Source organism: Hemitrygon akajei, chromosome 1, assembly GCF_048418815.1.
Source record: "Hemitrygon akajei chromosome 1, sHemAka1.3, whole genome shotgun sequence".
In the NCBI taxonomy this organism is placed as follows: Eukaryota; Metazoa; Chordata; class Chondrichthyes; order Myliobatiformes; family Dasyatidae; genus Hemitrygon; species Hemitrygon akajei.
In genome coordinates, this window is record NC_133124.1 from 63,473,781 (window position 1) to 63,499,227 (window position 25,447).

At 40.0% G+C, this 25,447-nt stretch overlaps 1 protein-coding gene and 1 long non-coding RNA gene across 3 annotated transcripts in view; both read left to right on the forward strand.

The window, feature by feature from the left end:
• Positions 1-25,447, forward strand: part of LOC140727142 (uncharacterized) — a 960,223-nt gene that overhangs the window by 146,123 nt on the left and 788,653 nt on the right. The window lies entirely within an intron of this gene.
• Positions 1-25,447, forward strand: part of cnbd1 (cyclic nucleotide binding domain containing 1) — a 124,946-nt gene that overhangs the window by 49,558 nt on the left and 49,941 nt on the right. For both annotated transcript variants that reach the window (XM_073044407.1, XM_073044398.1), the window contains exons 5-6: positions 15,375-15,520; positions 22,548-22,666. In XM_073044407.1, coding sequence (XP_072900508.1) covers positions 15,375-15,520; positions 22,548-22,666 — 265 coding nt within the window. The remainder of the gene's footprint in view (positions 1-15,374; positions 15,521-22,547; positions 22,667-25,447) is intronic.

The following is a 25,447-nucleotide window of genomic DNA, read 5'->3' on the forward strand; positions in this document are numbered from 1 at the left end:
GTGTCAATCAGTTTTGAATGGCTTAGTCCATCAAACCAGCCCACTCCGGCTGTTCACTGAGGAATTTTAATGAACAGAATGGTACCAAGTAAACAGCCCTCTCCGGAGCGATAAGTCTTACAGGAGTCATAATATGGTGGAACAACAAGTCTCTCTCCCCTCTCTAATCAGTAACAGATGTTCTGGCATGTTTTTGTTCCATCTCTTTCTCTCTCATTAGCAGCATGGCAACAGTAACGGTTTGTAATTCTCCCAGGGGAGGGGACATGGGCAATTCTGTACCCTTCTGCCCATCAGAGTTGTTCATCCTTTGTAACAGCACCCCCCCCCCCCCAAATCCAGAAGCGCCGCTTTTGCAGAGTATGGAGCATTGTAAAGTACCCTTCCCATCTATCCCACAGTCTCTTTGACATTCTACCATCAGGCAGAAGATAGCATAGTTTATGAACAAGGGTTATTAAAATTGGTAACAGCTTCATTCCACAAGCCATGAAATTTCTGAACACTCAGCTACCACCCAGTACATGTTGTAACATGCAGATAACATTATACTGTTATATAACTTTATGTTGGATGAGCACTTTATGTCAACTTGTACTGTACATCTACAGAATATTTTTCATTATCTGTTAATACTGATGTGTTAATATTTTATGTGCAGTACGTGATATATGTACTGTGTTTTACACCTTGATCCTAGAAGAACGTTTTCGTTTAGCTGTATACACGTGTAAAATTGAATGCTAATAAACTTGAACTATAGTTTACCATGGCTGTTTTTGTTTCATCTTATTGGAATCTTGTTTTGATCTAAAATCTCAGTAACAGTTTTGTGTTTCTCACTTTTAAATATGCTGTTGAACGCGATTATTTTTGCTAATAAATGAATGTTAGTGCAAAGTCTGCAGTTTAATATAATATCAAGAAATATTTTAGTTAACAATATACATTAAAATCTTATACACGTGCTACCTTTCTAATATGATCTATAGCAATTTGTTTATCACAACCAAAATAAAATTTAACATTCATCTTTAAAATTACTATGTCTTGTATATACAATTGTCTAATGCCAGTGTTTAGGCCATCTGGCCAATCGAGTCTGCTCCGCCAATCATGGCTGATCATTTTTTTAAATCTCCTCCTCAACTCCAGTTACTGGCCTTTTCCCTGCAACCTTTGATGTCATGTCCAGTCACGAACCTATCAATCTCTGCCTTAAATACACTTAACGACCTGGCCTCCACAGCTGCATGTGCCAACAAATTCCACAAATTCACCACCATTTGGCTGAAGAAATGTCTCCACATCTCTGTTTTGAAAGGGTACCTCTCTATCCTGAGGCTGTGCCTTCTGGTCCTACACTTTCCCATCAGGGGAAACATCCTTTCCACATCTACTCTGTCTAGACCTTCTAACATTCAAAAGGTTTCAATGAGATTCCCCCCTCATTCTTTTGAATTTCAGCGAGTACAGACCCATCAAACGTTCATCTTATGATAGCCGTTTCATTCCTAGAATCATCCTTGTGAACCTCCTGTGGACGCTCTCCAATGCCAGCACATTTTTTCTAAGATGAGGGGCCCAAAACTGTTCACAATACTCAAGGTGAGGCCTCACCAGTACCTTATAAAGCCTCAGCATCACATCCTTGCTCTTATATTCTTAACCTCTTGAAATGAATACTAACATGGCAATTGCCTACCTCACCACTGACACAATCTGCAAGATACCTCAATACCACCTGCCACTCCATTAATCTTTGTACCATCTGCAAATTTGGCAACAAAGCCATCTACTCCATCGTCTAAATCATTTAAATACAGCATAAAAAGAAGTGGTCCCAACACTGACCCCTGTGGAACACCACTAGTCACTGGCAGCCAACCAGAAAAGGATCCTTTTATTCCCACTCGCTGCCTCCTACCAACCAGCCAATGCTCTTACCATGTTAGTAACTTTCCTGTAATACCATGGGCTCTTAACTTGATAAGCAGCCTCAAGTGTGGCACCTTGTCAAAGGCCTTTTGAAAGTCCAAATATACAACATCCACTGCATCCCCTTTATCTGTCCTACTTGTATTCTCTTCAAAGAATTCCAACAGGTTCGTCAGGCAGGATTTTCCCTGAAGGAAACCATGCTGACTTTGTATTATCTTGTCCTGTGCTACCAGGTACTCTATCACCTCATCCTTAACAATTGACTAACATCTTCCCAACCATTGAGGTCAGGCTAACTGGTTTATCATTTCCTGTCTGCTTCCTCTCAAAGAGTGGAGTAACATTTGGAACTTTTGAGTCCTCTGGCACCATGCCAGAATCCAATGACTTTTTGAAAGATCATTTCTACTGCTACCACGACCACTAATGGTACCTCTTTCAGAACACTGGGGTGCAGTTCATCTGGTCCGGGTGATTTGTGTACCTTTAGGTCTTTCAGCTTTTTGAGCTTCTCTCTTGTAACAGTGACTGCACCCACTTCTCTTCCTTCAAGCATTAGACATCTCCTTGACCCCATTATTAATTCTCCTGCCTCATTTTCTAGTGGTCTTATATCCACTTTCATTTACCTTTTATTTTTAACATACTTGAAAAACTTTTACTATCCACTTTGATATCACTTGCTAATTTGCTTTCACATTTCTTCTTTTCCCTTCTAATGACTTTTTTAACTTGCATTCTGTAGGTTTTTAAAAATTTCCCAATCCTCTATCTTCCCACTAATATTTACTTTGTTATATGCCTTTCCTTTTGCTTTTACAATAGCTTTGGCTTCTATCGTCAGCCATAGTTGTACTATTTAACTATTTGAGTATTTGAGTCATGTCTCCATATAAATTCAATTAGAACCATAGAACATTACAGCACAGAAACAGGCCTTTTGGCCTTCTTGGCTGTGCTGAATCATTTTTCTGCCTAGTCCCTCTGACCTGCACCTGGCCCATATCCCTCCATACACCTCTCATTCATGTACCTGTCCAAGTTTTTCTTAAATGTTAAAAGCGAGCTCGCATTTACCACTTCATTTGGCAGCTCATTCCGCACTCCCACCACTCTCTGTGTGAAGAAGCCCCACTCCCATGTTCCCTTTAAACTTTTCCCTCTTCATCCTTAAACCCATGTCCTCTGGTTTTTTTTCTCCCCTAGCCTCAGTGGATAAAGCCTGCTTGCATTCACTCTATCTATACCAATCATAATTTTATATACCTCTGTCAAGTCTCTCCTCATTTTTCTATGCTCTAGATTCTACATTCCAACTCTTATACTCAATACTTTGATCTATAAATGCCAATGTACCAAAAGCTCTCTTTACTACCTTATCTACCCGTGATGCTGGTTTTAGGGAATTTTGTATCTGTATTCCCAGATCCCTCTGTTCTGCTGCACTCCTCAATGTCCTACCATTTACATTGTATGTTCTACCTTGGTTTTTTCTTCCAAAGTGCAATACCTCACACTTGTTTGTATTAAACTCCATCTGCCATTTTTTCAGCCCATTTTTCCAGCTGGTCCAGATCCCTCTGCAAGCTTTGAAAACCTTCCTCACTGTCCACTACACCTCCAATCTTAGTATCATCAGCAAATTTGCACACACAAAGCCGTGTTGACTCTCCCTAATAAGCCCCTGTCTATCTAAATACTTGTAGCTCCTGTCTGTTAGTACTCCTTCCAATAATTTACCTACTACCAACTTCAAACTTACTGGCCTATAATTTCCCGGGTTACTTTTAGAGCCTTTTTTAAACAATGGAACAACATGAGCTATCCTCCAATCCTCCGGCACGTCACCCATAGATGCTGACATTTTAAATATATCTGCCAGGGCCCCTGCAATTTCAACACTCGTCTCCTTCAAGGTCCGTGGGAATAGCCTGTCAGGTCCTGGGGATTTATCTACTCTGATTTGCCTCAAGACAGCAAGCACCTCCTCCTCTTCAATCATTATAGGTTCCATGACCTCACTACTTGTTTACCTTATTTCCATTGATTCCATGCCAGTTTCCTTAGTAAATACAGATGCAAAAAAAAACCCATTTAAGATCTCCCCCATTTCTTTTGCTTATTGGTTGCTTAGATCTTGTTAAATACTCTCTAACATCTTGTCAACCTTTCCTGCACACCAAAGGATGTACCACCTTTTGAGCCATGTTATATCTTGATTTTTCAACTTAAATTCATCATTTTTTTCTGTTAAACTTCAATTGTGCGAAAAAGGAAACATTTCTGGGCTACACATTTAATTTCTGTTTTGTTTTTGTATTTTAGCACAACAGCTTCATGGTCATCACTGTGATATACTGTTTAGTACAAATGTATTTTTTTAAATTTCCAGTATTTAAATTCCCTATTTGTTGTAATGGCATTCGAAATTATGTCCCAGATCATTAGTTCGGTCTTCCATGTTATTAGGCCAAGGGCATGATCACTATGTTAGTGTAACCTTTGTTACATTCGTAGTGCCTTTTGATTCCTCAGACCTGCTCCTTTCCACCTCCTGTTTCTGCTGTGATGTGCTGTCAAAGCATCATAGTTAGCTACCATCCTGCTGGCTTGTTTGAAGGACTCGCAGTTCTTTAAAACTTGCATTGTAAAAAATCTTAGCTGAACAGTGCACTGGAAAGTAATGACAAAGCAGCCGCAAATATTCATCCAGTGTAGGGGATTTGATCTTGATTCCTGCGAAGCGTATCTGCAATCTTTCTTGAGGTGGTAGCGTTAGATCTGATGAAATACGAAGTCTTGTAGGAAACACCTGTCACCTTAAATGATATTTTCATTGATCACCCACTTGCACTAATAATCTCTTAGTTCTGTTCAACAGTTTTCTTCTGTGTTGCCTAATGTTCCTTTGTGAAGCAACCAAGTCTGGGTTGGTGCTGAAAATTACTTCTTCTTAGAATGTATGCACCTGCTTCCATACCATCTGTATTTGTCCTTTAAAGTTTTGTTTTGCTGGTTCTATATTACTTGCAATGACTTATTAAGGGTGTCAGGATGACTACAATAATTATGCAGATTATCTTAGATATATAAGCAGGACCTGCAGTAAACAAATCATATTGTTACATTTTTTAGCATGATTGGGAGTGCTAAAAATGCTGAAATATTACAAATTGCATATAGCTCATTTAATTCTATTCACAGCTGTTTGCAAGGTGACATATGATCTGAGAAACTCTTCATATTCTTTCAGTTTAATTAGTTTCATAAATAATAATGTCACCATGTTAAAGCATCAGCTAATTTATCTGTGGTATCTCATATTGTCTTAAAAGGCAGCCGAACTAAAATAAATGAGACTTTTTATTTCCATGATGTTTGCATTTTTAACTGGAATACAGTACATTAAGGTGGATTTTGTAAGCTAACAGCACTTGTCACTGACCTTGCTGAAAAAGTATTGCATTAATTTCTATGTCTTACCCCAGCGGAGCTTATGGAACATAGTATAGTACAGCACATTACAGGCCCTTCGGCCCACAATGTTGTGCCGACCCTCAGACCCCGCCTCCCATATAACCCCCCACCTTAAATTCCTCCATATACCTGTCTAGTAGTCTCTTAAATTTCACTAGTGTATCTGCCTCCACCACTGACTCAGGCAGTGCATTCCACACGCCAACCACTCTCTGAGTGAAAAACCTTCCTCTAATATCCCCCTTGAACTTCCCTCCCCTTACCTTAAGGCCATGTCCTCTTGTACTGAGCAGTGGTGCCCTGGGGAAGAGGCGCAGGCTGTCCACTCTGTCTATTCCTCTTAATATCTTGTATACCTCTATCATGTCTCCTCTCATCCTCCTTTTCTCCAAAGAGTAAAGCCCTAGCTCCCTTAACCTCTGATCATAATCCATACTCTCTAAACCAGGCAGCATCCTGGTAAATCTCCTCTGTACCCTTTCCAATGCTTCCACATCCTTCCTATAGTGAGGCGACTATAGCTTGAGAATGTTCTCTCTAGCAAAGCCTTTGTGTTACAGGAGTCTAATGGCATAAAGGAAGATTGAGCCTCCCAAGACTCATCCTTTTCACAAACTCAAAATAGAAGAAAATAATTGATAGTTAATTAAGCCATAACTTAACAATCATTTAAGTTTTAGCCTCAAATACTGAAATCATGTTTCTTTTAAAAAATGCATTGAATGTTTCTGAGAAATTGTATTTTTTTTTCTGTTTTGAAATTCAAAACAACTGGTGCTTTAAAAAGACTAAAAATTTTGGACAATGGGGGGAAGGATTCATTTATGGAAGGAGAAATTGATATTCAACCTTAAACATTCTGGCAAGTGTGTAGTTTAAATGTTGGAGGCATCTGGCTGAAGTTCTCACCTTCCTGTTGAACCCAATGACTTTAGTGTCAAAGAAGGGCTGACTTCACAAGATCACGACCAAGGAGCAGAAGTAGGCCATTCGGCCCATTAAGTCTGCTCCACCACTCCACCATGAGCTAAACTATTCTCCCATCTAGTTCCAATTTCCGGCTTTTTCCCCATATCCCATATCCCGGGACTAATTAGGTACCTATTAATCTCCTTCTTAAACACCCTTAATGATCGGGCCTCCACAGCTGTATGTGGCAAAGACTTTCATAAATCCACAACCCTCTGGCTAACAAAATTTCTCCATCTCTGTTTTAAATGGGTACCCTCTAATTCTAAAACTGTGGTCTCTTGTCCTGGACTCACCCACCAAGGAAAACAGCCTTTCCACATCTACTCTGTCCAACCCTTTCAACTTTCAAAATGTTTCTATGAGATCCCCTCTCATTCTTTAATGAACACGATCCAAGAGCTGACAAATGCTCCTCATATGTTAGCCCCTGCATTCCAGGAATCATCCTCGTAAATCTTCTCTGAACTCTCTCCAACATCAGTACATCCCTTCTAAGATAGGGGGCCCAAAACTGCACACAGTATTCCAAATGAGATCTCACCAGTGCCCCATAGAGTCTCATCAACACCTCCTTACTCTTATACACTATTCCTCATGAAATGAATGCCAACATAGCATTTGCTTTCCTTACTGCCAATCCAACCTGGTGGTTACTTTCAGTTAATTGGAATCAGAAAGCTTCTGTGCTTTTAGATGAAAATGGATAGGTTATTCTTTAAAATTTAGAGATGATTGTTAGTATAGTTCTTTGCTAGAAACTTGTTATCCTTGCACTAGAAAAGTTGCCATTGGTTTGTAGAAAACAATAACTTCGATGTTAATTATATGTAGAATGTTACCTTAAGTTTTTTCAAAGATTACACATCACTGCTAGATTTATTAATGGTAACTTTGGTAACTGCTTGGGTGGTGTGGTGGAGAAAAATCTGTACCAGAGGAGATGCAAGATTTCCTTCGCTAGCCTGCAGGTCACCCTTGAGCAAGGTGTAGTACCTGCTTAGAATCCCCACGCCGATCAGGGTCACATAAAATCATGGGAGCATGTGGTATGAGTGGCTAGTCCATATCACAAGTGCTGATTATGAAATCACTGACAGACAATCTGAAGAGTATTGATAATGGCTGCGGTCACCTACCTTGTAAAGACATTGCCCACAAGCCACTTCTGTTGAAAAAACTTGCTAAGAACAATCATGGTCACGAGACCATGATCACATAAGCCATATGACACAGCATATGATGATAAACTTTTGTGCAAAGCTTGAAACTAACCCCACCTATTTATGATTCTTTATGAACAAGTTTAAGAACAGGAACATAATTATTAGGGGAGACAATAACAAGTTAAGTTCACAGATGCTTTTATCAAATTATTGAAGGATTTCAAAAACAATAGTCTTTACTGCGTTTAAATTACACAAGATTGCTGTTGTAGTAAATTTGTACATTGTTATTCATACCTGCAATCTGAGTTTCAATTCAGTTTAGACTAATTAAATAATTTAACTGTTGGCAATGCATATGTAAACTTTATAATGACTGGATTTTGAGAGCAAAATCCAACTAACAGGGTTCTATCCATTATGCAAATACAGATGCTGTTGTCACCAACAATTTTTTTAACTCATGATCAGAGTCCTGCATACTATGTCCTTGGCCACTGCTTGTGTGAGGTGTGACATTTTAATGACTGGGATTCATTGACACTTGAAGGATGACTTTGCCATTCTAATTGTCTGCAGCATCAGACAGCACACTAATAGGACTCAACAGTAGTTTTAGCACTCAAGTGGGGATTTGCACGCTCCGAGGAACTGGTTAAAATATGAAGGCAGTTATGGATTGGACAACTGGAGGTCGGTGAAGTGTAAATGTTAGGGGTTGTAATAACCCACAACAAAATTAATTGTCTCTTGAAAAACTGCAGGATAATAAGTTAACGTTTGGAAAGATCGAGTAAAGACAACTCATGTCTAATGGATGATTGATTTTAAGTAGTAGATATGGTGACAAGTGTAAATTATTATTTTATATGCATTTTAAAGTGGCAGACAATAGAGCAATTGGCAAAAATAATAACCATGGGATTAAATAAGAGGTGACAGCATTTTTTACAAAAGTGGCTTGGGAATGGAAAGCAGACAGGAGTATTCACCAAACTGGAGTGAAGCATAAGAATATATTCGGTATTATTACAGCTGTTTCTTTTAAAGTAAGTATTTTTGGTTATAATGACACAAAATTTTGAAAAATAATAAACAGTGTTGAAGATGGTAAAGATAAAGACAGAGATAATTAGCTTTGTTACATGTACGTTTAAACAATGAAACATACAGTGAAATGACCAAGGATATGCTGGGAATTGACCAATGCGTCAATGACCAAGGATATGCTGGGAACAGCTTGCAAGTGTCACCGTGCTTCCAGTGCTAAAATAGCATCCTCACAACATGCTAACTCTTATGAACCTGTTCACCTTTGGAATGTGTAAGGAAACCAGAGCACCCAGAGGAAAGCCATGTGGTCACAGGGAGATAGTACAAACTCCTTACAGTCAGCAATTGAACACTGGCTACTGGCACCAAATAAAGAATTAGATTAGCTGCTTTATTACTGTGCCGCTCTGATGCTACCATACTGCCCCTTAGCTAATGATGGTAATAAACTAAGGACAACTGATACAGCTTTCGAATGGGGAGGCTTATAAAATTTAATGCATAGGAGTGCTAAAAGCTCATTTTTAAAAGCAAACAGGAAATGCTAGAAATACTCAGCAGGTCAGGCAGAGTTTTCACAGATGGTGCTTCACTAGTTCAGTTTTTGCAGTATTTTCTAGAAACATAGAAAACCTACAGCACAACACAGGCCCTTCGGCCCACAGAGCTGTGCTGAACATGTCCTTACCTTAGAAATTACCTAGGGTTACCCGGAACCCTCTATTTTTCTAAGCTCCATGTATCCTTCCAGGAGTCTCTTAAAAGACACTATGGTTTCCGCCTCCACGACTGCTGCTGGCAGCCCATTCCACGCACTCACCACACTCTGCGTATATAAAAAAAAGCTTACCTCTGACATCTCCTCTGTACCTACTTCCAAGCACCTTAAAACTGTGCCCTCTCATGCTAGCCATTTCAGCTCTGGGAAAAAGCCTCTGACTATCTGCACTAGATATCTCATTATCTTGTACACCTCTATCAGGTCACCTCTCATCTTCCGTCGCTCCAAGGAGAAAAGGTTGAGTTCACTCAACCTATTCTCATAAGGCATGCTCCCCAATTGAGGTAACATCCTTGTAAATCTCCTCTGCACCTTTTCTATGGTTTCCATGTCCTTCCTGTAGTGAGATGACCAGAAATGAGCACAGTACTCCAGGGTCCTATATAGCTGCAACATTACCTCTCAGCTGTTAAACTCAGTCCCACAATTGATGAAGGCCAGTGCTCTATATGCCTACTTAACCACAGAGTCAACCTGCATAGCAGCTTTGAGTGTCCTATGGACTAGGACCCCAAGTTCCCTCTGATCCTCCATACTGCCAAGAGTCTTGCCATTAATGCTATATTCTGCCATCATATTTGACCTACCAAAATGAACCACCTCACACTTATTTGGGTTGAACTCCATCTGCCACTTGTAAACCCAGTTTTGCATCCTATCAATGTCCAGTTGTAACTTCTGACAGCCCTCCACACTATCCACAACACCCCTAACCTTTGTGTCATCAGCAAATTTACTAATTTTCTGTTTATTTCAGTTCAGTCAGCACCTGCATTATTTTGCTTTTATTTTTTAATCAAAATTTAGTATTTATCATAAGTGAAAATATTAATTAGATATTAAACTTTTGAAAGGATGCAGGTACAAGTGGACCTGTGAATGTAAATAGACAAATCTTTTAAGATAGCAGGACAGAGTCATAGCCGAGTTAATTGACATATTCACAATTGTATGTATGCACAGGTGTAATGAAAAACTTGCTTGAGGCAGCGTCACAGACATATAACATCATATCAGCAGCATTAATAAAAAAGCATAAATTATACATTTTTATTACAAAAAACAATTAGAACAAAAGTTAATTAGTCAAAATGTTGGGTGTCGCTAAATTATAGTGATTAGGGTTTTGCCAATTGGTTCAAGAACCAAATGATTGAAGGGAAGTAGCTATTCTTGAACCAGGTGGTGTGTGACTTCAGGCTTTTGTACCTCCTGCCTGATAGAAGCTACAAAAGGATGCATAGCTTGGCTGGTGTTGATATTTGATGATTAATGTCGCCTTCTTGAGGCAGCACCTCCTGTAGATATACCATCAATGGTAGTGAGGGATGTGCCTGTCAGGTATTAGGCAGAATCCATTACTCTTTGCAGCTTCTTATGTTCCTGTGCATTCAAATTGCGATACCAGACCATGATGAAAACAGGATATTTTCAGCAGTGTATCTGTAGAAGTGTCTTAAAGTGATCAATGATAAGGTTGACCTCCGCAATCTCAAAAGACAATTCATAGAAATTGGTGGCAGCAGATCCTGCAGACCCAGCAAACCCAGGCAACTTTTTCCAGTTCATCCATGTAACAGTTTATTTCTCTTATGTCTTTCTTTTCTTTTCAAGGTAGTTGTAGTTCTGTTAGAGTCCATGAACTACAGTTCAAACTATGGTTCTTCACAAGCAGTGCGGTTTTTGGACCGACTGTGCAGCCTAACACTTCGCTTTCTCCAAGAAAGGCCTGGAAGGTATATGCTCTTGGGGTTGGGAGGTTGGAAGTCAAGGAGCGGCCCCAGAGATGACTCAGTTCTTTGCCAATTTCACTAACTGAAGCATCATGGGAGACAGAAACATCAAACCTCGATGACCGAGACAGCAGACTGCTTTCAGGGGAAGACTCTGTACTCAATCAATCTCCCCCACCTCCCTATCTCCCCCCTGCTTCCCCCCTCCCCTCCTCTCTCCCGAGCCTGTTGTCCTATGAAACGGGGTGGGGGGTGTGTGCTTGGAGAGTGTAACATCTTTTGGAAGCTTCTGCTGTTTGCATGGTGGAGGTTGAGGGGGTTGGTGCTTCTGCTAGTGCAGGTTGGGGAGGAGCGGGGTCAATGCTTTTGCTTGTGCAAAGAGAGGGTGCTTTGGTGCATCGACGTTTCTATCATTCATTCGATGGGGGTTTCTGTGTTTTGTGGATAGCTGTGAAGAAGACAAATTTCAGGTTGTATAATGTAAACATAGTTTGATATTAAATGAGCCTTTGTATACTAGATTTTAAAAACTGGGAAATTATGATAAACATTTTATTATAAAATACTGGTTTGTTCCTGTTCTAGAAAGGATATCAAAGCTTTGGAGAGAGAGAGTGTGAGGGAGGGAGGGAGGAAGGGAGGGAGGGAGGGAGAGAGAGAGAGAGAGAGAGAGAGAGAGAGAGAGAGAGAATATGTTAGCAGAGTATAGAGATCATTTGAGAGACACAAAGTGTCATGACCACACTCACTGTGAAAGCACAGCTTCATTGCATTTGGAGTTTTCTGTTTTAGCTCTGGAATAGTCTCCCTATCTCATGCTCTATCACTGACATATACTCTTCTTCATTCCACATCTATCACTCAATTGCACACAAACAAATACACAATACACAGACATTCTCTTACTCTTTTTCTCTTTCTTACACGCAGACTGTAACGTAAATTTACAGAGTAACACTTGCTTATGCTGATGTAAGCATATAACATATCCTCTGCAGAAGTAGGACTTCCTGCAGATGCTGCTAATCTGAAATAGAAAATGAAAATGAAAATACTGGAAGTATTCAAAGGGTTGGGCATCATCAATGGGAAAATTAACATAATATTTGATGTTGAAGATTTTTTATCAGATTTGGGAAAATGAGTAAACATAATTATAAACGAGAAAATCTGCAGATGCTGGAAATCCAAATAACACACACAAAATGTTGAAGGAATTCAACAGGCCAGGCAGCATCTATGGAAAAGAGTACAGTCACAGTTCAGGATGAGATCTTTCAACAGGACCAGAGAAGAAAAAGATGGGGAGTCAGAGTTAGAAGCAGGATCCCCCAGTGGCTGCCCATTTTAATTCCACTTCCCATTACCATTTGGACATGTCCATCCATGGCCTCCTTTACTGTTACGATGGGGCCACATCCAGGTTGGAGGAGCAACACCTTGTGTTCCATCTGGGTGGTCTCCAAACTGATAGTATGAACATTGATTTCACAAACCTCCCGATCCCTTTTTCCCTCTCTCACCTTATCTCCTTGCCTGCCTCTGGTGCTCCTCCCCTTTTCTTTCTTCCATGGCCTACTGATCTCTCCTATTAGATTCCCTGTTCTCCAGCCCTTTATCTCATTCACCAATCAACTTCCCAGCTCTTTACTTCACCCCCCAGTTTCACCTATCACCTTGTGTTTCTTACCCCCCTACCCCCACCTTTTAACTCTACTCATCTTTTTTCTCCAGTCCTGCTGAAGGATCTCTGCCTGAAATGTTGACTGTACTCTTCTCCAAATAAAATGATTTTTTATTGTGTTGCAGAGAGAGTGGGATGGGATGGTAGGGCAAAGGTATTATCTGTAGAAGGCTTCATTCTTGGATTGCTGAGATTAATGCTGTTTGCAGAATTGTCTGCTTGATAAACTAATGAAGTAGTAAGTGAGAAAACAAAGCCAAATCATGAGTTGTGAAATACAAATTGGAGTGATTACAAAGGCAAGAAATGTTGGAAATTGCTAGGACATCACGCAGAATTGGAAGGAAAGGCATCATGTTACAGCTGTATAGGATATTGGTGAGAATATATCTGGAATATTAAATGCAGTTCTGATCACCATACTACTAGGAAGGATGTAATTAAGCTAGAGAGGGTAGACAGAAGATTCATAAGGATGTAACCAGAACTAGAGGGTTCAAGCTACAAGGAGAGACTGGTTAAGCTGAGACTGTTTTATTCCTGAGATGAAGGAGGCTTATAGGGTGAGCTTATAGAGGTTTATAAAATCATGAGAGACATTGATAAGATCAGTCTTTTTCTCAGGGTAAGGCTATGCTCTTTCCTTGCTGCTGCCATCAGGAAGGAGATGCAGCAGCCTCAAGACCCAACACACCCTATGTTCAGGAACAGTTATTACCCTCTGCAGTCAGGCTCTTGAACTAGAGAGGATAACTTCATTCAGCTTACTCACCCCATCACTGAATATTCCCACAACCTATGGACTCTCTTCTGGACTCTTCAACTCATGTTCTCGATATTTATTGCATTTTTATTTATTATTATTATTTCTCTTATTTCTACTTGCTCAATTAGTTGTTTGTTCGTTTTGTTGGGTATAGTCCTTCATTAAATCTATTGTGTTTCTTTGTATTTTCTGTGATTGCCCACAAGAAAATGCATCTCAGGATTGTATATGGTGACATATATGTACTTTGATAATGAATTTACTTTGAACTGAATGGATGAGGTGGGTCAATAGGGTCTATTTCTCTGCTGTACATTTCTATGAGTCTGTGATTATGATATTTATTCACCCTGCTGTTGTTTCAGGTCACTCGTACATGTAGGTCACTATATGGTGACTCCTGACCAATGTCAGGATTATATATATCAATATGAGTTGAGAATAATGAGTTTCATATCAAGAGATTTTGTATTTTGATATCATTGTACTCTCTTATTGCCATCTGGCTAAATGGCAATTCTTGGCTACTTGAAAGGAGAAAGGCATAAGTGTATGGGGAGATTTTTTTGAAGTGAGATAGCTGCTTAATCCATCTAGGAATGAGAAGTGGCGTACATGTTTAAATAGTTGATTTTCACTAGTTTCAGCCCTTTTGCTGGCCAAGGACACTTGTCATGGCTGCTTCATTTATGATAATCATTCTTTTTTTCCCAGTACAGTATTATGCATTTCTTGTAAATTTTCTAATTTGATGATGCTTATACTGATTATACACTATTTCTTTAGAAGAAGAGGAAAATAAATTATTGAATGATATTACATGATGCTTCTACCATGATTCGAAGTAACTAGTCTTTGAGTGCAAGTTGAGATGTATGAGTCTTAGCGTAATGGCAAATGTACATAGCAATGTAACGAAATGCATAGGTGTTAAACCCAAGTCCTAATTGGAAGAGATAATCAGTAGGTCAATGTTGGTTATGTGGTTCACTAAGCAAAGTGTGAACCTAGAGTTGCAATTAATGAAAGAAGATACTTGATAATAACTGAATGATGTTAACTATACTTCTGATATCATTGAACTTTTTGGGCTTTTTTATTGACAGCATGGCTGGCACACTTTCATAGCTATCTACTCCTGCTATCTTCAGGTCCCTGCTGGTAGAAGATATTCCTCCAGTCTGTGTCTTTCAAATTGTCTAATGTAGCATCTGAAAATTTTATAGTCACCTCTGTTACAATTTGTGTGACATTTATAAAGTTTCAAAGGTGACTTTCAAATTTATTGCCACCCTAGTACAGCTCTCCTTTAAGAAGTAGCTTAACTGGCTTTGATCAGTTAAGGTTTGTCTTTCATGAAATTAGCCGTGTACTATTGTACTAAGCAATCGACAACATAGCTGTTGTTAACTGAGCACTGAAATCAGGATAGCTGGCAAGAGGAGTGAATGTGGTGTCTTGTTTACTCTGGCAAATTATGATTCCAACCCTTGTTTAGTAGGGGTATCCAGTTTAGCCTCCACTTCTTCATAACGTACCTATTATTGAAATTTCTGAACTCAAGCATTTAAGTTAGGGATAATCTCGGGGAAAAGCAGTCTGATCCTGCAAATGATTAGAGATATTTCTATAATTGATAGAAGAAAATGTGTTTAGTCATGGATACAACAGGAGTACAAATGCATCTTAAGATTCTCTAGGTAATCTATAAAATAAACCAAGGAGATAAAGCAAGAATGCTATTCATTTGGAATGTCGGACAAATCAGAATATAGTTTTACAAATGCTTTTCAATTTCTTTCAGTCCCTATTACAGAACACGCTCTGAGCATCTGATTATTTATGAAATACTGAGATTATTTCCAGCAATCAAAACACAGTTTACAGACCCAGAGCTTAAAGAACTAAGTGGACGGATAATCATGGAATCATGGGACAGAGGTTGCATAGGTATATCTGTTGTAATTTGCTTGTATGGTGATTAGATATATTATGTTTGAATTGACTATTTTAATGTGTGTTCTTTTTGTTCCAATTATATTAAAATAAGTATAAATGCAAATGTTTCAAATTATTCAAGGTTGCATTCACATACTTTTGTTTTTATGACCGATGCAGGGAACAAAACAGATGCTGTAAAGTAAATCTTAAATATAGAATGAGTGAGCAAAGTGAAAGTCAGTAACCTTACAAGTGGGTACTCTAATCTACTATCCTTCCTCTCATTTTAAATAAGAAATGTGATCATTTCATTTAAAAATAGCTAGGGCAGAAGAATCTGCTGAAGTTATCCTTCCATGGCAGCCATATGAACTTTGGTATTACAGACCAATACTCCATCAAGGCAGGTTTTGAAGCTTGGAGGCTGGTCAGCCTACATTGGTCAACGTAAATCTTTAGCTTAAATTTGAATAGGACTTAACTGTATACAGAACCATTGTACACAAGCTTATTGCATGGTACACTTGACATTTCATGATATATAACCCTTAGCCTTTCAGTATTCAGGGCTCTTTAAAGCCTACAGCAGAGCTTTCTATAGCAGAAGTAATATGCAGTATATAACTAAGCTGATTTTTCTCTAACAGCTTTCATCTGCCAATATATAAGCAGCAAACTCATTAGTTGCTGTTGCTCATTTCTTTCAAATCTATCAAAAGAAAACATGCTATGTATTCCTCTCCTGGATTTAACACTGAAGGGCTTGCAGATAGCATTAATCTGTTTGCTATTCTGATTCCTAAAATTCCCTGAATTTATATCAGAAGATTCACTCTTGTACCTAAGTACAAATAGTTTGTGGGAACTCGACATTTGTTACTAATTTCAAAATTGTTCCTGCAAATATGGATTGTCAGTGTTGCTTGCTTCATTTCAATTGGAGCTTATACAAGTAGCTAAACCTTCTTCCAAAAAGAGACACACTCAAAATACTGGAGGAACTCGGCAAGTCACACAGCATCTATGGAAAAGAGTAAGACCATAAGACATAGAAGCAGAATTAGGCCATTCATCCCATCGAGCCTGCTCCATCAATCCATCATGGTAGATCCCGGATCCCACTCAACCCGTACAACTGCCTTCTCGTCATATCTTTTGATGCCCTGACCGGTCAGGAAATGATCAACTTCTACCTAAATATACACACGGACTTGGTTTCCACCAGTCTCTGGCACAGCATTCCATAGATTTACTGCTCTCTGGCTAAAAAAAATTCCTCCTTACCTCTGTTCTAAAGGGTCGCCCCTCAATTTTGAGTCTATGCCCTCTAGTTCTGGATACCCACACCATAGGAAACATTATCTCCACGTCCACCATATCTAGTGCTTTCAATATTCCCTTCCCCCCACATTCTTTTAAATTCCAACGAGTGCAAGCCCAAAGTTGCGAAACGCTTTTCATATGTTAACCCCTTCATTCCTGGAATTACCCTTGTGAACTTCCTCTGGACTCTCTCAAATGACAACACATCCTTTATGAGATATGGGGCAAAACTGTTGATGATTCTCTAAGAGCGGCATGACTGTTGTCTTAATAAAGGCTCAGCATTATCTCCTTGCTTACAGTCGACATTTTGGGCCAAGACCATTCATCAGAAGAAAAGACTGGAGTCAGATTAAGAAGGTGGGGGGAGGGGAGAAAGAAACAGAAGGTGATAGGTGAAACCTGGAAGAGGGGGTGGTGGAGAGGTGAAGTAAAGAGCTGGAAATTTGATTGGTGAAAGAGATACATGGCTGGAGAAGGGGGATTCTGATTGGAGAGGACAGAAGGCCATGCAAGAAAGAAGAGGGGGAGGAGCACCAGAGGGAGCTGATAGGCAGGTAATGCATTAAGGTGAGAGAAGGGAATGGGGAATGGTGAGGAAGCGGGGTGGGGGGGGGGAATTTACAAGAAGTTCGAAAAATCGATGTTCATGCCATCTTGATTGGAGGCTACCCAGATGGAATACAAAGTGTTACTCCTGGTAATGCCCCCCTCCCCACTCATTCACTATGCCCCTACTCCTATTTTCCTCTCTCACCTTACCTGCCCATCACCTCCGTCTGGTGCTCCTCCCACTTTTTTTTTCTTCCATGCCCTTCTGTGCTCTCTTATCAGATTCCCCCTTATCCAGCCACGTATGTATCTCTTCCATTAATCAACTTCCCAGCTCATTGCTTCACTCCTCCCCACCTCCCGGTTTCACTTATCACCTTGTGTTTCTTCCTCCCCTTCCCCCACCTATTTACTCTGTCTCCAGTCCTGATAATAGACAATAGACAGTAGGTGCAGGAGTAGGCCATTCGGCCCTTCTAGCCAGCACCGCCATTCACTGTGATCATGGCTGATCATACACAATCAGTACCCCGTTCCTGCCCTCTCCCCATATCCCTTGACCCCACTATCTATAAGAGCTCTATCTAACTCTCTCTTGAATGCATCCAGCGGCTTGGCCTCCACTGCCTTCTGGGGCAGAGCATTCCACATATCCACCACCCTCTGGGTGAAAAAGTTTTTCCGCATCTCTGTTCTAAATGGCCTACCCCTTATTCTTAAACTGTGGCCTCTAGTTCTGGACTCACCCATCAGTGGGAACATGCTTCCTGCCTCCAGTGTGTCCAATCCCTTAATAATCATATATGTTTCAATCAGATCCCCTCTCATCCTTCTAAACTCCAGTGTATACAAGCCCAGTCACTCCAATCTTACAACATATGACAGTCCCGCCATTCCGGGAATTAACCTTGTGAACCTACGCTGCACTCCCTCAATAGCAAGAATGTCCTTCCTCAAATTTGGAGACCAAAACTGCACACAATACTCCAGGTGGGGTCTCACCAGGGCCTTGTACAGCTGCAGAAGGACCTCTTTACACCTATACTCAATTCCTCTTGTTATAAAGGCCAGCATGCCATTAGCTTTCTTCACTGCCTGCTCTACCTGCATGCTTACTTTCATTGACTGATGTACAAGAACACCTAGATCTCGTTGTACTTCTCCTTTTCCTAACTTGACTCCATTTAGATAGTAATCTGCCTTCCTGTTCTTGCCACCAAAGTGGATAACCTCACATTTATCCACATTAAACTGCATCTGCCATACATTTGCCCACTCACCCAACCTGTCCAAGTCACCCTGCATTCTCATAACATCCTCCTGACATTTCACACTGCCACCCAGCTTTGTGTCATCAGCAAATTTGCTAATGTTACTTTTAATCCCTTCATCTAAATCATTAATGTATATTGTAAACAGCTGCGGTCCCAGCACAGAACCTTGCGGTACCCCACTGGTCACAGCCTGCCATTCCGAAAGGGACCCGTTAATCGCTACTCTTTGTTTCCTGTCAGCCAGCCAATTTTCAATCCATGTCAGTACTCTACCCCCAATACTATGTGCCCCAGTTTTGCCCACTAATCTCCTATGTGGGACTTTATCAAAAGCTTTCTGGAAGTCCAGGTACACTACATCCACTGGCTCTCCCTTGTCCATTTTCATAGTTACATCCTCAAAAAACTCCAGCAGATTAGTCAAGCATGATTTTCCCTTCATAAATCCATGTTGACTCGGACTGATGAAGGGTCTTAGCCTGAAACATCGACTATTCTCTTTTCCATAGATGCTACCTGGCCTGTTGAGTTCCTCCAGCATTTTCTGCCTGTTGCTTAGATTTCTGCCATCTACAGATTTTCTCTTGTTTCCAAAAATATTAATGAATTTATCATTAGTTTTCCAGCAATGTAGTAAATTCCAAGTTTGTAATGATATTTAATAATCCATCATTTTACAAAACATGATAGAATCAGGAGAGAAACTATGCTCATGTACTTCCACAACATCTCTGTAATATATTAGAAAACCTACAGCACAATACAGGCCCTTTGGCCCACAAAGTTGTGCCGAACATGCCCCTACCTTAGAAATTACAAGGGTTATCCATAGCCCTCTATTTTTCTAAGCTCCATATACCTATCCAAAGTCTCTTAAAAGTCCTTATCGTATCTGCCTCCACCACCGTTGCCGGCAGCCCATTTCACGCACTCACTGCTCTCTCCATAAAAAAAACTTACCCCTGACATCTCCTCTGTATCTACTCCCAAGCACCTTAAACCTGTGCCCTCGTGTGGCAGCCATTTCAGCCCTGGGGAAAAAGCCTCTGACTATTCACATGATCAAAGCCTCTCATCATCTTGTACACCTCTATCAGGTCACCTCTCATCCTCCATTGCTCCAAGGAGAAAAGGCCGAGTTCACTCAACCTGCTTTCATAAGGCATTCTCCCCAATCCAGGCAACATCATTGTAAATCTCCTCTGCACCCTTTCTATGGTTTCCACATCTTTCCTGTAGTGAGGCGACTAGAACTGAGCACAGTTCTCCAAGTGGGGTCTGACCAGGGTCCTATATAGCTGCAACATTACCTCTTGGCTCCTAAATTTAGTTCCACAAATGATGAAGGCCAATACACAGTATGCCTTCTTAACCACAGAGTCAACCTGTGCAGCTGCTTTGAGTGTCCTATGGATTCGGACCCCAAGATCCCTCTGATCCTCCACACTGCCAAGAGATTTGCCATTAATACTATATTCTGCCATCATATCTGATCTACCAAAATGAACCACTTCACACTTATTTGGGTTGAACTCCATCCACCACTTCAAAGCCCAGTTTTGCATCCTATCAATGCCCCGCTATAACCTCTGACAGCCCTCCACACTATCCACAACACCCCCAACGTTTGTGTCATCAGCAAACTTACTAACCCATCCCTCCACTTCCTCATCCAGGTCATTTATAAAAATCACAAAGAGTAGGAGTCCCAGAACAGATCTCTGAGGCAGACCACTGGTCACCGACCTCCATGCAGAATATGACCTGTCTACAACCACTCTTTGCCTTCTGTGGGCAAGCCAGTTCTGGATCCACAAAGCAATGTCCCCTTGGATCCCATGCCTTTTTACTTTTCAAAATAAGCCTTGCGTGGGGTACCTTATCAAATGCCTTGCTGAAATCCATATACACTACGTCTACTGCTCTTCCTTCATCAATGTGTTTAGTCACATCCTCAAAAAATTCAGTCAGGCTCATAAGGCATGACCTGCCCTTGACAAAACCATGCTGACTATTCCTAATCATATTATACCTCTCCAAATGTTCATAAATCCTGCCTCTCAGGATCTTCTCCATCAGCTTACCAACCACTGAAGTAAGACTCAGTGATCTGTAATTTCCTGGCTTATCTCTACTGCCTTTCTTGAATAAGGGAACAACATCCACAACCCTCCAATCCTCCAGAACCTCTCCCGTCCCCATTGATGATGCAAAGATCATCAGCAGAGGCTCAGCAATCTCCTCCCTCACCTCCCAGAGTAGCTTGGGGTACATCTCATCCGGTCCCGGCAACTTACGCAACTTGATGCTTTCCAAAAGCTCTGGCACATCCTCTTTCTTAATATCTACATGCTCAACCTTTTCAGTCTGCTGCAAGTCATCACTACAATCACCAAGATCCTTTTCCATAGTAAATACTGAAGTAAAGTATTCATTAAGTACCTCTGCTATTTCCTCTGGTTCCATACACACTTTCCCCACTGTCATACTTGATAGGTCCTAGTCTTTCATGTCATCCTCTTGCTCTTCACATACTTGTAGAATGCCTTGGGGTTTTCCTTATTCCTGCTTGCCAAGGCCTTCTCATGGCCCCTTCTGGCTCTCCTACTTTTAAGCTCCTTCCTGTTAGCCTTATAATTTTCTAGATCTCTAACACTACCTAGCTCTCTGAACCTTTGTAAGCTTTTCTTCTTGACTAGATTTACTACAGCCTTTGTACACCACGGTTCCTGTACCCTACCATAACTTCCCTGACTCATTGGAACGTACCTATGCAGAACTCCACACAAATATCCCCTCAACATTTGCCACATTTCTTCCTTACCTTTCCCTGAGAACATCTGTTCCCAAGTTAAGCTTCCAAGTTCCAGCCTGACAGCCTCATAATTCCCTTTACTCCAATTAAACACTTTTCTAACTCTGTTCCTATCTCTCCCCAATGCTTTGTAAAGGAGATAGAATTATGATCACTATATCCAAAATGCTCTCCCACTGAGTGACCTAACACCTGACACATTGGGCAGGAATGTTACAGAAGGCTTTTTTTGTTGTCTCAGGTGCAGCAACAAATAGTAATTTATGGTGGGAACTTTACTCATTCCAATCAGCAAGATTATTGGAGAGTTCATTGTCATGATAAGGTATTTCTTTGACTTTAGGAACTCAATACATAGGTGAAAAGAGACATACTACCTTAGTACTGTTGGAATCCACTGGGTTTAAATATTTTTATAAATATTAGATGAATTAATGTAAGACTAAAATCATAATTCAATCATAATTTGTTCTTTTTTTTAACAAACTCATGTATTTTCCACAATATGTAGTTTTTGTCCCCGACTATTGGCTGAAAGCAGTATAGTAGTTACATAATGGTTTATCACCATTTTTCATTGGCTAAGTGTTAGCATATTACCCACGTGATGTAATTGTGCAACCATTGATTGCTTTATTCTTATCGAAGGAATTTCTGTTTGGATTATAAAGATGATGGATTTTTCAGAGGAGCCATCTTTTTTTCTTTTCTTTTTATTGGATCTGTTGAATTTCTGCTTTGCTCCTTTGCTCTTGACCTGGTTTCAAATATCTTTGTTTAAACTTTAAAATCATTAAAAATTAAAAGTCATCACCACTCTTGACACCTGGAAGAACCCTAAGGATCAGAAAAATAACAGAGATTCAACAGTCAAGATGTCTTTCTAAGGAATGGCTTGGAGATCTGAAGATTTTGCTGTAATTTTTTTTTCAAGAAATATTTCCTTGTGAATTCAGTTAAACACCTACTATCATTATCTTTGAGAAATGTTAAGTTTTTCTTCAATTTTCTCTGCAAAATTATTTTGCAAAGTTTAAAAAACCTTATTTTAACATCATTTTATTTTGTGCAGTATTTGGATACCAGGCATTCTATATGATCCTAAAAGGCTGTGCCAAGCCCTGTGAAATGCTTGGTAACACAGTAAACTCTAAAGATCTACATTCTTGGATTGATCCAACTATAAAACTGGTATGTACTTTAAAACTGGTACCTTTCGTCATATTGAAAAGCAGTACGTTATTTTTTAATTTCATAAAGTAACTGGTACATTGTCTGGCTTTAAGATAATGAGAAATTTATCAACATGTGTTCCTGTATAGTTAGAAATTCAATGTATTTGGGAATATGCACAAAAGAAAATTTCCTGTGCATGCAAACTCTGGACTGGGGTAGAGGACCGCTCAGTTAATGGTAGGGGTCCACGGCATTAAAAATGTTGGAGAGTCCTGCTCTAGAAAGAGACTATATACGATTTCCTTACTGACAGATGTATTGAAGCCTTTTGTTGTCCAAGTTTACCCGAATTTGGAGAAGTTATTTCTTATTTCCTTCAATGTAAAAAAGTGATAAACTTACAGGGATATCTAGTGGGACTGTTGTCAGACAGATTTAACTCCAGGTGTATTGAAAGTAGACCTAGAACAACTCTTTGACTGCATAAGTGTCAGCCTGAAAAAGCAGGTACCTGTAAAAATGTTCGTACATTTTAAATACTAGGCTGCATGTGCAGGAGCATACACACTGCTCACAATTGCAGCTTCTAGTCCCTGCATGGCTCTGTATACCTGGGAAACCAGAGCTTGCAGAGAGGCATTATTTATTGATTGATTCTGGCATTGTACCGGATGACTAGAAAATTGCAAATGTTATTCTGCTATTTAAGAAGGGTCAGAGGCAGCAGAAAGTAAACTATAGACCTGTTAGCCTGACATTAGTGGTTGGGAAGTTGTTGGAATTGATAGTTAGGGATGAGATTCTGGAATAGCTGGAGGCACAGGACAAGATAGGCCAAAGCCAGCATGGTTTTCTGAAAGGAAGATCCTGCCTGACTAACCTACTGCTATTTTTTGTGAAAATTACAAGCAGGGTAGACAAAGGAGATGCAGTAGATGTGCTGTACTTGGATTTTCAGAAGGCCTTTGACAAGGTGCCACACATGAGGCTGCTTCGCAAGATGAGAGCCCATGGAATTACAGGGGAGTTACTAACATGGGAGGAGCATTAACTGGTTGGCAGAAAACAGAGTCGGAATAAAGGGATCCTATTCTGGCTGGCTGCCAGTTACCAGTGGAGTTCCACAGGGGTCAGTGTTGGGACCGTTGCTTTTTATGATGCAAGTCAATGATTTGGACTATGGGATTAATGGATTTGTGGCTAAATTTGCCGATGATACAAAGATAGGTAGAGGAGCAGGTAGTGTTGAGGAAACAGAGCCTGCAGAGAGACTTAGATAGTTTAGGGGAGTGGGCAAAGAAGTGACAAATGAAATAGAATGTTGGAAAGTGCATGGTCATGCACTTTGGTGGAAAAAATAAATGGGCAGACTATTATTTAGATGGGGAGAGAATTCGAAATGAGTACTCTAACAGATTATTTCAAAAGACAGAGCTAGGATTATAATTGAACATGATTTACAATACTCTAACATTCTGAGACATTTCCAACTTCAGTGGTATCTAAAACTATTGAAAATGAAATGATAATGAATAAAAATAAAACTTATAAACTATTAAAATGAAATTTAATTGATTAAACACATAAAATATTACAACATAATTATAAATGTTAAAGTAAACTAATGTAACAGTTTTACGTGCGGATCCACAGTAGCATAGTAGTTAGTGCAATAGTCTTACAGCTCAGGATGTTGGAGATTAGACCTCAATTCCAATGCGGTCTGTAAGAAATTTGTATGTCCTTCCTGTGAGTGTGTGGGTTTTAAAGATGTTCTAAAGATGGATAGGATACTAGGCTAATTAGTCATTGTAAATTGTCTTGTGATTAGATCAGCGTTGAATAGATGGGTTGCTAGGGGTTGCAGCTCATTGGGCTGGAAAGGCCTGTTCTGCATGTCTTTAAAAATACATATTTTTTGCCTCCTGATTCGCAGGCCAACATTCTCCAATAAAATTTCTGGAGTTTCAGATCCTATGCTATGTCTGGACAAAGGATTCAATTGGTGATTCTTTGCTATTGTGCTGCAGAAACACAGCGACATTGGCCCATGGGGTAATTGACCAAGCTGATGGGTTCAACTCCCAAATCTGTCATTATTTTTGAACGTACTGCATAGTTGAGCAGGTCTAAATGTATTTCATTTTGAGCATTTGAACTCAAGTTCGGTTCAGAACCAATGGCCACAAATGGCATAATTCAAAGCTATCTTTCAGAGTTATAGAGTCATAGTAACATACAGCACAGAAACAAGCCCTTTGGACCATCTGGTCTGTGCCAAACCATTTAAATTGCCTAGACCCAACGATTTGCACCCAGACCATAGCCTTCCATACCCCTTCCATCCATGTGCCTTTCTAAACTTCGCTTAAATGTTGAAATTGAGCTTGCATGCACCACTTGCGCTGGCAGCTCGTTCCACATTCTCACCACCCTCTGAATGAAGAAGTTTTTCCACAATTCCCCTTAAACATTTCACCCTTCACCCTTAACCCATGACCTCTAGTTATAGTCTCACCCAACCTCAGTAGATAAAGCCTTCTTGCATTTACCTGATGTGTAGCCCTCATAATTTTGTATACCACTATCAAATCTCCCCTATCTTCTATGTTCCAAAGAGTAAAGTCCTAACCTGTTCATTCTATCCTTGTAAATTTTCTCTTACTCTTTCAACCCTATTTACATATTTCCTGTAGAAAGGTGACTAAAATTGCACACAGTACTCCAAATTAGGCCTCAATAACATCTTATACAACTTCAACTACATGTTCAGCACAGCATTGTGGGCTGAAGGGC